This window comes from Alexandromys fortis, unplaced genomic scaffold (assembly GCF_014885135.2).
Source record: "Alexandromys fortis isolate MF-2015 unplaced genomic scaffold, M_Fortis_MF-2015_v1.1 scaffold_31, whole genome shotgun sequence".
Classification (NCBI taxonomy): Eukaryota; Metazoa; Chordata; class Mammalia; order Rodentia; family Cricetidae; genus Alexandromys; species Alexandromys fortis.
In genome coordinates this window covers 7795987-7808958 of record NW_026067974.1, presented here as the reverse complement: position 1 = coordinate 7808958, position 12972 = coordinate 7795987, and the positions used below count along the sequence as shown (strand labels likewise).

At 48.4% G+C, this 12972-nt stretch overlaps 2 protein-coding genes across 5 annotated transcripts in view; both read left to right on the top strand.

Annotated features, from left to right (window-relative positions):
- Igf2bp1 (insulin like growth factor 2 mRNA binding protein 1) overlaps positions 1 to 12972 on the top strand; it is a 282681-nt gene that overhangs the window by 138011 nt on the left and 131698 nt on the right. The window lies entirely within an intron of this gene.
- B4galnt2 (beta-1,4-N-acetyl-galactosaminyltransferase 2 (SID blood group)) overlaps positions 1 to 12972 on the top strand; it is a 54994-nt gene that overhangs the window by 36473 nt on the left and 5549 nt on the right. For all 4 annotated transcript variants that reach the window (XM_050157096.1, XM_050157097.1, XM_050157095.1 and 1 more), the window contains 5 exons: positions 1528 to 1565; positions 5321 to 5501; positions 7633 to 7719; positions 10176 to 10363; positions 11093 to 11233. In XM_050157096.1, the coding sequence (XP_050013053.1) occupies positions 1528 to 1565; positions 5321 to 5501; positions 7633 to 7719; positions 10176 to 10363; positions 11093 to 11233 (635 nt within the window). The remainder of the gene's footprint in view (positions 1 to 1527; positions 1566 to 5320; positions 5502 to 7632; positions 7720 to 10175; positions 10364 to 11092; positions 11234 to 12972) is intronic.

Here is a 12972-nt window from a genome sequence, read left to right as displayed (position 1 = left end):
CAAAAAAAAAAAAAAAAAATACACTTACACATATAAAATAAGAAAAATCTAATTAAAAAATTAAAAATAAATACATATGACCCAATGAGTTTTATTAGGCTTGCTTGCATGAGTGTGGGGCCAGCAGCTCACTAGCAGCTACACCACTGAGGAAACTCTCCCCTTCTCTAGTCATTGACTGCCGACGCCTCCTCACGCATGTATGTATCATTTGCTGAAAGCATCCTACAGATTGGAAGCAATCTTCTAAAGCGAATTCCCATCTATGGCTTTTGGTTGGTCAACAATGATGTTTGTAGTGCGGCTTGTTGTCCGGGTCAGTTGGCATCAGCTGGAGCCAGTGACTCGATCCCTTACAAAACTCTGTTAAAGATGTCTGTAAAGTGTCTGTCATTCTTTCCCCATGTGATTCCCTCTGTGCTGTTCAATAATGGCAGAGTGAAGCCTTCTGTTAGGGACAGAGACAGACACAGGGACAGACGCACGCACAGGGACGGACAGAGAATGGAAGAGGACACAGGGAGCATGAAACAGAGACGTCCAACCTGGACTCGCTCTTGATTAAATGACTCCAAGAGGCAGTGTTTTTATTTCTTTCCCTAATGGGACATCAACACATTGTTAGTGACTCCAAATTAATCACCAATGTGTTTAATTCATAAATCTCTACATACTGTTTATTCAAATACTGTCAAAGTAAATTTTTTGTTAATTCTGCAGACATACTTCCTTCTCACCCTACCTGCAATCCATACTCTACACACACTGAAATCTTATACCCATTTACCACTAACTCCCTTGTCTTAGTTTATTTCCCTGTTGCTTTGATAAAACACTCCGACAATAGCAAGTCAGTGGGGAAAGGTTTATCTTACATAATAGTTCCAGGTTACAGACTGTCACGGTGGGGAAATCAAGGCATCAGGAGCTTGAAGCAGCTAGTCATCAGTAGAAGAGGGCATCAGAGGCATGCATGTTAGTGTTGGGTTTATCCATTCCCACAATCCATAATCCCCTGCCTAGGGAATGGTGCCGCCCACAGTGGGCAGGTCTGCTCCTGACCTCACACACATGCCCAGATGCCCTTCTCCCACGCAATTCGAGATTCTGTCAGGTTGGTAATGAACTTTAGCTATCACATCTTCCCTCCCACTTCCTGGCAAGTTGTGCTTCTGTCTCTGAGAGAACGACTATTCCCAGATCCACCCAAGGCTCATTCATTGTCTCCATTGTTGCTTCCCCTTCGCTAGCAGGGCCATTTGGAAGGGGCTGTTTGAAAGTTCACAGAACCCAAAGCTGAGGACGGGCACTGGAAGCCTTAGACCCATGTGGGTTTGGGACCATGTAGCCATTGCATAGCCCTGGGAATGGGAACTGTGTAGGCCAACTGTCGGATAGAAATGACTAGGTGGGCTCTGTAGATATGCCGGGGTCGGAGGTAGAGAGGCGTACGAGGGAGTGTCAGTGCCTTCTGTCAGTATCCTCACAGATTTTTTTTTTTTTTCTTGTCTCTCCTGTGTCTTTTAGGCCTCCAGTATGAAGGGCCAGAAGCCCCGGTCTATGAGGTAAGATTCCCATCCCAGCAATTTTGGCACTGTCTCACAACGATGACCCATCTCAGCCTTCAGCCAGCCCCTGTTGTGTATCCACACAAATACAAAGCGGGACATGGGGGCATTGCGCAGGGGCGTTGCAGTCCCTGGAGTGGCTGCGGGGAGGGCTTCCAAAGCTACACAAAGCTCAGAAGCACCACTGTGCTTGATTTTGCTTTAGGAGAAGGAAGCCTCTGCCGTATTCCCAGCTGCTGCCTGTGTGACCTCTGGCAACAAAAGCGCGGGGTGCCCTGCTTCCCTCCCCTCAGTGTAGCTGTGGGTTGAGGTCTTAGGACGGGATGTCTGATGGGTGACAGATGCAGGTGCAGAACCTGCAAACGGACCCTGGGAAATGAGGCTTGGAGTGTGTGTGCAGACATACGTATACACAGGGAAACGCATGGAGGCCAGAGAAGCACATTGTCCTCCACTAGGGCTGTCCACCCTATTCCCTTGAGACTCTGGGGCGCTCACTGTTTTTTCGCTAGGCTGACAGCCAGCACGTCCCCACGACCCTCCTGTCTCGTTACCCATCTTCTGTTACTGGGGTTGCCTGACTTTTTTATGTGGAAACTGGGCACTCAGAATTCAGGTTCTGACACTTATGTAAGGAGTATTCTTACCCACTGTGCCTTCTCAGCTCAGCCGTGAGATCTGCATCCTCCAACCCCACAGACTGAATGGAGGGTGTGTGTGTGTGTGTGTGTGTGTGTGTGTGTGAATGAACTGCTTGCTCTCTGTGTCCCCAGAGGCCTCCTCTGTCCCCCCCCCCCCGCACATGCCCTCCCATCCTATCCCTGTCATTTTTCTCATCACTGATTGATTCTTCACGAGTGCACTAGGGATGGAAGCTGGGCCCTTACACGAGCAAGGCAAATGCTCCGCCCCTGAGCCACGCCCCTAGCCACTCCCATTACGCCCTTCTTGCCTGGTTATGGTGTGGCCGTGGCTTCCTGCTTCTTAGCTTCGTGGCCTACTGACTTGCTTCTCAGAGAATTATCTGTTGATTGGCTGGCGTTTTCAGTAGGCGTGACATAACCCAGTGGGCTTCCTACAAAGATACCTGGCTATTGCAGGCAATCGGAGACAGGAGTTGTGGGCACGGAGAGAAGCCTGCTGGCCCCCTTTATCTTCAGGTGGAGCTAATGGGCAGGACTTGCTCCCAGGCGGGCTGCAGGCCTAAGGAGTGTAGCACAGCAGGAGTGGCCTTAACGTGCACATGCGTGCGTGTGTGCGTGTGCGTGTGCGTGTGTGTGTGTGTGTGTGTATGTGCGTGTGTTAGCCCACACCTTTAATCCCAGCACTCGGAGTTCTAGGATAGCCAAGGCTACACAGAGAAACCCGTCTCGAAAACAAACAAACAAACAAACAAACAAGCCACACTTTGGGCACCTGAGAGCTGGATTGGAAGCTAGTGCCTTCTACACCCGGGTGAGAGGGGCGATGGGATTGCAGCAGCAGTTTCTATTAGTAACGGAACAATTTAGCCAGGTCTTGTTTGGTTTGTGCTGAGAATTGAACCTAACTAATATTTTGTGTGTGAGTGTGCATGCACATGTGCACATAGGCACAGAGGCCAGAAAAGCTGTCTGATCTCTCAGAGCTGGAGTTACAGGCTTTCGCAGAATGCCCGTCTTGTTATATGGGCGCTGGACCCCATATTCTGGTCCCCATGATTGTACAGCTGACCCATCTCTCCAGCCCAGTGGTTTAGTTTTTAATATTCTAAGTTTGAGCTGCATGCGAGCCTTCCCAGCAGGGTGTCTTGGTTAGGGTTTGTATTGCTGTGCTAAACACCACAACCAAAAGCATCTTGGGGAGAAAGGGCCTTGTTTGAACTTATGGTTCCACATCACAGTGCATCGTCACAGTCAAGGCAGGGACCGAAAGCAGGAACTTGGGAAGCAGAAGCCATGGAAGGACACTGCTTGCTGCCTTGCTCTTTTTCTCTGTAAACTGTACACTTTGTATTCCTTTTCGCCCCTCTTGCTCATCTTCACTGTAGGCCTGCTTAAGCGTGGTTACTAAGAACCACATGGCAGAGTCAACAATAGGCTGTCTTGAAATTTCCCCTGAAGAAGAAATTAGTCCATTACATATAGACTTAGCTTTGGGCAAGTTCTTAGGATGAAAGAGAAAGCAGATTTTACCAAATTATCACAAGGACGATGTCTAACCCGGTTGCTGATGTTGTTCCGCTCTGAAACCTCTTGCGCTGGGCCTTCATAGTCCACAAAGCTGCCAGCATTGCTGTCTTTCAAGATCCTACTAGAATGACCCATTTAACTCTGCTTATAGCACTTAACCGTTTTCCTAGTCTGATGTCCCCAAATCTCCCACATTGCTCCTAAAATATGGTCAGGTCTGTCACAGCAATATCCCATGAACCTGGTACCAATTTCTGTCTTAGTTTCTTTTCTGTTGCTGTTATAAAACACCATGACCAAAGCAACTTACAGAAGCTTTTTGTTTGTTTGTTTTGAGACAGGGTTTCTCTGTGTATCTCTGACTATCCTGGAACTCTTTCCGTAGACCAGGCTGGCCTCAAAATCAGAGAGCTGCCTGCCTCTGCCTCCCAAGCCCTGGGATTTAAGGTGTGCACCACCACTGCCCGGCTATAAAAGCTTTTAATTGGGATTACGGCTCCAGAGAGTTAGAGTCCACGATGGAGGAGAAAACTTGGTGGCAGGAACAGCTGAGAGCCGCATCTCAGACTGAAGGCAAGAGGCAGAGAGCACACTGGGGATGAAGGAGACATTTGAAGTCTCAAAGCCAGCCTCTGTGGCATACCTCCTAATCTGATCCAAACAGTTCCAACTGAGGACCAAGTGTTCAAACATATGTGCCTTTGGGAGCCGGTCCTATTCAAACCACCACACAGGGCAAATGGAGAAGGCAGCAGGATGTCAGGCACACACGTTTTGTCCCCCCCCCCCCTTTTTTTTTTTTACCTCACTCTGACTGGCCTGGAATTTTCTCACAGACATCAGAGCCTGGGACTGAAGACCCATGCCACCAAACTGTGCTGAGATGAACGTTTTGAAGCCACTTGAAAATTGATGGTTTCTGTTTGATGATGGATAAAATCCTCGGGCAGGGAACTGTGCGGCAATAAGAGAAAAGGACTCAGAACCAAGTCCTGGAAAACTATGGGATGTCAGACGGAGGGGAAGGAAGAGTGACTGACAAACATAAATCAGTAACAGCAGCAGGGAGCAAGGCAAAGTGGCCCCGTCTGTAGCTCCAGCTGCTAGGGAGGTAGTGGCAGGAGGCAGAGCCATCTTTAGAGCTACCGGGCAGCATATTGAGACCTCAGAGGGAGGAGGAGGAGGAGGAAGAAATGACCTAGAAGAAGACTCTTGAAGAGCAGTGTTCCCTAAACCCAAAGATAAAGGTGTTTGCAGGAATGAGTCCTTTAAATCCATGAATCTTTAGGTGTTAGGGGTGAGGGAGAGGGCCTCAGCTGAAGCGTCTACTCCGGTCCAGCCAGCCGTGTTCTGTGCTATTCCCCCATGGGTTTCTCCACTCTGGGTGCTCTGCCCCCTGCTGGCCGTCCTGGGTACTTGTCTTTCCTGCGAATGGATTTTTTCTCCGTCCATGGCACTTCAGGGTTGAGACTAAGGAGTTACAGTCTGTTGGGTATAAAGTTTCACTGGACAGGACGAAGAGATGGATAGAGGTAACCGACAGCTGCACAATAATATGAGTACTCTTAATGCCACCCCCAGGTCACCCTGAGAGCTTCTCTGGGGACACTAAACACCCTTGCTGACGTCCCAAACAGTGTGGTGCAGGGTAGAGGCCAGAAGCAGCTGACCATTTCCACCGGTGACCGGACACTCCTGAAATTCATCCTTCAGCATGTGACGTACACCAGCACGGTGTACCAGCTCCGCAAGGTGGACATGGGTGAGAGCCAGTCTTCCGACTGCAGATATTCTCCCTGCGCACCACATTCCAAGCCTAGACACTCCCCTTCCTACTTACAGCACCCAGTAGTGCCCCCTGTTGCCACTGACCCCATGGAGGGGACTTAAGAGTCGTCCCTGACACTGCTCATCTCGCACAGGGCAGATGCCAGATCAGCCTCCTGTCACCGTAGCTGATACCTAAGGTAACACAGAGGAGGAAAGGGTTCCCCTGGCCCCAGGTTTGGAGGCTTCCGTCCCTGGCGAGCCCTTTGGCCAGGGGTGAGGCAGCGTAGTATGGCAGGGTTGTATGATAGAGAAGAGCCTCTCGGCTCACAGCTAAGAAGCCAACAGGAATAGAAGCGATGGGAAGTAGGCCCTGTCGTTACCTTAAAGGCCACAGGGACTTCCCATCAGACCCCAACTCCCCACAGTGTCACCACAGTGGCCTATTCCTATGCTGTGAACCAAACCTTAGCACCATCCGATTCTTTCTATATTTTGCTTTGCTTGACACATGGTCTCAGAGATCTCAGGCTAACATCAGACTCTGAACATCTGCATGCTGGGATGATAGGCATGTACCTCCAAATAAGGTTTATGTGATGCTGGGGGTCGAAGCCAGGACCACCTGTGTGGTACACAAGTTCTCTACCAACTGAGTTACAGCCCTAGTCCTGCTGTTTCTTGAGACAGGCTCTCAGGTAGCCCAGGATATCCCAAACTCTCTTATGTGGTTGTAGCTGGTTGGTCTTGAACTCCAGACTGTCTTTCCCTGTGTGTACCACCACACTAAGCTTAATTTTTGATTTTATCTGTCTATGATGCAGGATCTTGTTCCGTATCCTGGGCTAGTCTCAAATAATCAATTCCTCTACCTCAGCCTGCACAATGCCAGGATGACAGGCATCCCTATGCCGGGCTAGCCTTATCTAGTTCTCTTAGTCATTTTCTGCAGCTTTTATATTTATTTATTTAAATTCCATTCAGTTGTTTATTGGGGGCATGGACACACCATAGAGGTCATATGGAAGTCAGAGAAAGTCAGAGGACACCTTGTAGGATCTGGGTCTCTCCTTCCAGAGTCCTAGGGAGCAAGCCCAGATCACCAGATTTGGCACAAGCAACTTTACCTGCTGAGCATTTGTTTACTTATTTACTTATATGATTTATACAACATTTGCCTGCATGCATGCTTGCACACCAGAAGAGGGCAGCAGAGCTCATCATAGATGGTTGCTGGGAATTGAACTCAGGACTTCTGGAAGAGCAGCCAGTGCTCTTCTGAGCCATCTCTCCAGCCCCATTTTGGTGACCTCTCTGCAACTTCTGAAGCTGCCTCAGCTTCTGTCGAGGAGGCACCAGCCCAACCAGCCTGTGCATGGATATCTTGTCCTGAGCACTCATGGAAAGAGAGAATGTGCCCAGTTTCCCATCCCTCTCCACATCCTTCCATTACAGAACTCCTGAGAGAACCAATCTTGCCACCCGCAAGCCAACCTCTGTTTCTATTTGTGTCAGTTAAAAGTTTTTAGTTTTTTAGTAGCGGACATAGCACAGTAGCAGGGGGAGACGCAATATGAACAAGTAACAGTTTCCCTTAGCTGGTAGAGGACCTCCCCAGCACGCACAGAGCCCTGGGTTCGATCCCCAGTACCATATAAAATCAGGCATGGGGGTGCCATGCCTAAAACCCCAGCACTTGGGAGGTAGGATCAGGAGGATTAGATGTCCCAGGTTACTCCCCATAGCCGCAGGGCGCGTTCTCTCCACCTGCGGATTTTAAAGCATTTCCCTTCAGAAAGTGCCTCTGTGCCTTTCGGTGCAGTGGGTATAACTGTCCTTTTTTGTCACTGGAGAAGCTGAGGAAGGACTTATTTCAGATAGGCCATGGCAGAGTCAAACTTAATCCAGATCCTTGACTCTCTAGCCTGTCCCAGCAGCATGTCCTTACAGCAGGCTACCCCAGGAACGCATAGGCAGGAGCCAAGATGCCCAGCCTGCTGCGTGGGTCCTCAGTCTCCTCCCAACCAGGACTCCCCTGCAGCTACTGGCCTCCTTGGCTTCCTCAGAGCAGCAGAATCTTGTCAGATTTCACACTGCCTAGGTTCTTACCTCTCTTTTCCTTCCAGTGAGTTTCGAGTCCAAGTCCTCAGTGGCCAGGTTTCCAGTGACCATCAACCAACCGATTGTACCCAAGTTGTATGACCCTGGACCAGGTAAGGCTCTTGTCGTCATTGGGGATCTAGGATTGCATCAGACTGGGTGAAGTTCAGAGGGTGTGGTGCTTGGAATGACAAGGGCTCCCATAGAGTCATGTATTTGAATGCTTGGTCCCCAGTTGGTGGGACTGTTTAGGAAGGCGACTCTAAAGTGCCACGCCTGCCTGCCTGCTGTCTTGCTCTCGGTTATTACGGTCATTGTCTTAGGGTTTCTATTGCTGTGTAGAGACACCATGACCACAGCAGCTCTTATAAAGGAAAACATTTAATTGGCTGTCTTACAGTTCAGAGGTTCAGTCCATTATCCTCATGGTGGGACATGGTGGCACACAGGCAGACATGGTGCTGGAGAGGCAGCTGAGAGTTATACATCTTGTGTAGGCAACAGGAAGTGAACTGAGATACTAGGCGTGGCTTGAGCATACCTGAGATCTCAAAGCCCACCCCACAGCAACACACTTTCTCCAGCAAAGCCACACCTCTCAATAGTGCCACTCCTTATAAGCTTATGGGGGCCATTACATTCAAGCCACCGCAGTCATGGGCTCACCTTCTGAAACTGCAAGCCCTCAGCTAAATGATTCATGTGTAAGCTGCCCTGGTCATGGTGTCTCTTCACAGCAATAGAAAAGTACCTAAAGCAGAGGAATCACTTTTTCTTTATGATTCATGTTTTATTATTTTTAATTGTGTGTGTACACACGTGCTCTTGTGTATGGTGCCCACAAAGGCCAGAGGTTGAATCGCCTTAGAGCTGGAGTTGTAGGTGGTTCTGATCCACCTGACGTGGATGCTGGGAACCAAAGTCTGGTCCTTTACAAGAACAGTGTGTGCTCTTCAGAGCTCAGCCCTTTTATGAGACAAGGTCTTATGTGGCCCAGGGTGATCTCAAACTATGGATATAGTTGAGAATGAGAATATTACTGAACTTCTGGGCACCCTGCCTCGTTTCCCCAAGGGCTGGAATCTTGTGCCTGCGCCACCACGCTCACTTACGAGGGATCAGACCCAGAACTTTGGGTGTGTTAGGCAGGCTCTCCACCAACGGAGTCATAATTTCACCCCTTCCTTCCGTGTTCCAAGCTCGCCTGACCATCCTCTGGACTCAACCTTGTTAGTGGTGAGATGACAGGCAATTATAGATTGTGTGTGTGTGTGTGTGTGTGAGAGAGAGAGAGAGAGAGAGAGAGAGAGAGANGAGAGAGAGAGAGAGAGAGAGAGAGAGATATGCAGTGCACTCATGCCCGAGTGGGAATATGAAGTTCAGAGGACAATCTCTGGTGTTGTCCTTGCCTTTCACCTTATTTGAGGTAGGGTCTCTTTTTTGGTTTGCTACTGCATATACCAACGTGCCTGGCCCTCAACCTTCCAGAGTCTCCTGTCTCCGCCTCCCATCTCACCTCAGGAGCACTGGAATTACAGATACAGCTATTGAGCCTAACTTTACATGGACTCTGGGGATTTGAACTCACAAACTCATGCTTGTACAACAGGTGCTTTGTCCACCAAACCATCATTCCAGCCCTGAGTGATTTTTTTTTAAATGTTGAATCTTTAAACATTCATTCTTTTAGTGATTTTGCTCTTTGTTTTTTGAGATTGGGTATTGCTACGTAGTCAAGGCTGGTGTGGACCTCGCCTTCCTCCAATTTCTGCCTCTGAATCCTGGGATTGCAGGTGTGAGTCAGAATTCCTAGTGATTAGTATCTCTGTAGCTTTGGAGCCTGTCCTGGAACTCACTAGCTCTGTGGATCAGACTGGCCTTGAACTCACAGAAATCTGCCTGTCTCTGCCTTCAAGTGCTGGAATTAAAGGTGTGTGCCACCACGCCTGGCTGTTTTACCTCACCTGCATAGACACCTTCTGATTGGTTTGATAAAGAGTTGAATGGCAGACAGCTAGGCAGGAGGGGATAGGCAGGACTTCTAGGGAAAGGAACTTGGTGGAAGAATCTGAGTGGCGGGAGATTCGCCAGCTGTTTGCAGGGGAAGTTGGATGTACAGGCTTGAGGAGACGTAACAAGCCATGTGGCAGAATGTAGGTGTAAAGAAACAGGTTAATTTAAGTTATACTAGCTAGTTGGGAACAAGCCTAAGCTAAGGCCAAGCTTTCATAATTAATAAAAAGTCTCTGTGTCATTATTTGGGAGCTGGTGGTCTAAAGAAAGAAGGCCATTATATATTATAACATCTTTATTTCCCAGTGCAGCTGACAAATTCTGATTAATCGTGCCCTGTGTACAGAATGCCTGAGGTCCCCAACTCTGACCAGTTGGAGGAGAAAAGAAGCCATCAGATGACTGGAGGGTAGCTCAGTAGTTGAATGCTTGCTTAGCATGCGTGAGACCCTGGGTTCAATCCCTGAACCAGCAGAAAACAAAACAAAACAAAATCCATCTGAACAGAGCAAATCCAGCATCAGGTTCTAGCATCCACTTTTACATTTTTCTCCAGAGAGGAAGCTCAGGAACCTGGTGACCATTGCCACCAAGACTTTCCTCCGTCCCCACAAGCTTAAGACCCTGCTGCAGAGTATCCGAAAATATTACCCAGACTTAACTGTGATTGTGGCTGATGACAGCAAGGAGCCCCTGAAGATTCAGGATGACTACGTGGAGTATTACTCCATGCCATTCGGGAAGGTATGTTCCCCTCACACTGGGTGGACCTAGCTCCCAGAACAGGAGGACCCCAGATTCAGCTGCTTCCATGGTCTTCTCTAGGGAGCAGAGTCCTGTGGTGAGAGGCGTCTGGGCTTCTGCTGTTCAGGTGCAGAGGGAAACTGGAGCAATCTCATTTTCCACATCAATGAACTGTTAGTCTATTCCATCTTCATGCCGATCTGGTGTGGAATGGACAGCGTTCTTATGAGTGACTTACGGGAGCGGACATCTGATTGTGGTGTTGAGGGGTAACAGCAGACTTTTGTTCCCTGTGACTGAGCTCAAGCTAGGCTCTCCCCCTCACCTTGCCTGCTTACTCTCCTCCCCTTTTCCCTCCCATCTTCCCCCAAGGATAGAAAAGGGAAGGATACCACTGATAGCAGATGCTCCCCATACCATCTTGCAGGAGATAGAAAGGAACTGAGGTGAAAAGGGCTCCAGTCTATTTTCCCAGAGGCCTCTGGACCAAAGAGGGACCCCCCACTCTGTCTCAGTCTCTGAATCCAGGAAGTCACTGTCCCGGCTCTTTCGGCTCTTTTGCTCTTTCTCCGAGGCACCCCTCTGACACAGCAGGTGTCAGCCTTGTCTGAACTATGAATCTCCACAGATTCCAACTTCCCCCATGGTGGGAGGCAGCCTGGCTGGTGGGAATTCAGGAAGTCCCACCCCCAGGTGACAATTGCTGATCCAAACCCATGCTGCCTACAGGGCTGGTTTGCTGGTAGGAACCTGGCCATCTCACAGGTGACCACTAAATATGTCCTCTGGGTGGATGACGACTTTCTCTTCGACAGCAAGACCAAGATTGAGGTACTGGTGGATGTCCTGGAGAAAACTGAACTGGATGTGGTAAGATCACCATAAAGCAATAATGAGGAGGGATGGAGGAAGGATAGGAATGTCAGCTTCTGAGGGGATGAGGCAGGAGAGGGGCTCACAGCTAGGCTCCAGAGTGACTGCTGGACCTGGGGGATGATGGCTCATCCCTTAAAGGCTAGGCTCACACCAGAAATATAAGAGCGATTACTCGGTGGCTTTCTCTGAGCAAACTTTGTACCCCCCAGAAAAGACCCCCACAACTGTTCTGTTTGTAAAAGTGCATGTTCATGCACCATTTCTGATTCCTTTCTTGGGCTGCACGAGGTTTAAGAGAACAGTCTTCTTGTTCAGTCACATTTTGATTTTTTTTTTAGATTTATTTATTTTTATTTTATGTGTAGAGTCGTTTTGCCTGCATCTATATCTGCGCACCATAAGTGTACCTGGTACCCACAGAGGCCAGAAGAGGGTGTTGGACCCCCTGGAACTGGAGTTTCAGATGGGTAGGAGTGGCCATGTGTGTGCTGGATAGGAACAGAACTCAGGTCCTTTGCAAGAACAAGTGCTCTTAATCTCCAAGCTCTCTCCACCCCCAACACTTGTTTTAAATATAAAAATACAATTGGGCATTGTTGTAAAAGGAGTGGCGGGGCTGCGTCCCCAGCACCCCAGGCCGCCTGCTAGCTTATGCCCCGAAATAATTACACGGACACTGTATTCTTTTAAACACTGCTTAGCCCATTATATCTAGCCTCTTCTCAGCTAACTCTCGCACCTGGACTATCCTATTTCTAATAATGTGTGTAGCACCCCTAGGTGCGCTTACCGGGAAGATTCTAGCCTGTGTCCATCCTGGGTCGGAGCTTCATCGATCGCGTCTGCCTGGGAGAGGGGAGCATGGCCTCTGAGCTCACTTCCTCTTCCTCCTAGCATTCTGTTCTGTTTACTCCTCCCACCTATATTTTAACCTATGAGGCCAAGCAGCTTCTTTATTACTTAACCAATGACCGTCCTCCATCATTTCCCCTTTTTCTGTTTAAACAAAAAGGAAGGCTTTAACATAGCAAAATTACATACAACAGTTATGAAGCAATAATTACAGTTACAATATTTATATCTATTTTATCTTTTACCATAACAAAGAAAAACTATAACTATAACTAACCATTCTTCAACTCCATCAAAGACTCCAGAAAGATATAATATTACCTAAGTAAACAAGAAGTAAGAAACTTCCAAAACTCTAGAAGTGACAGAGACATCTTGCTGCCTGGACAGTCACCCAAAGTTCTTTTGTACTGCTGGGGCATTCATCTTTAACCTTCAGGCCCATAGTTTCCAGCAGACATTTCCATGAAGCAGGAAATTTCAAAGTCAGTTCAGTCACTATCTGCTGTGTCCTGCAGAATGTCTCGCAGACTATTTCATGAATCAGAAACCCTGAAAGATCAGCTCACCTTTAGGCAAGTTCAGCAGTCCTCTCTCTGTGGGTTCTTTGTGTCCAGTTTATGCCACAGTCTAGGCAAGAGCAGTTTCTTGCCCAAATGGCTATCAAACTCCATAAGAATCCTCTTCGAGGGCTGGAGAGATGGCTCAGTGGTTAAGAGCATTGCCTGCTCTTCCAAAGGTCCTGAGTTCAATTCCCAGCAACCACATGGTGGCTCACAACCATCTGTAATGAGGTCTGGCGCCCTCTTCTGGCCTGCAGGCATATCAGCAGACAGAATATTGTATACTAAATAAATAAATAAATATTTAAAAAAAAAAAA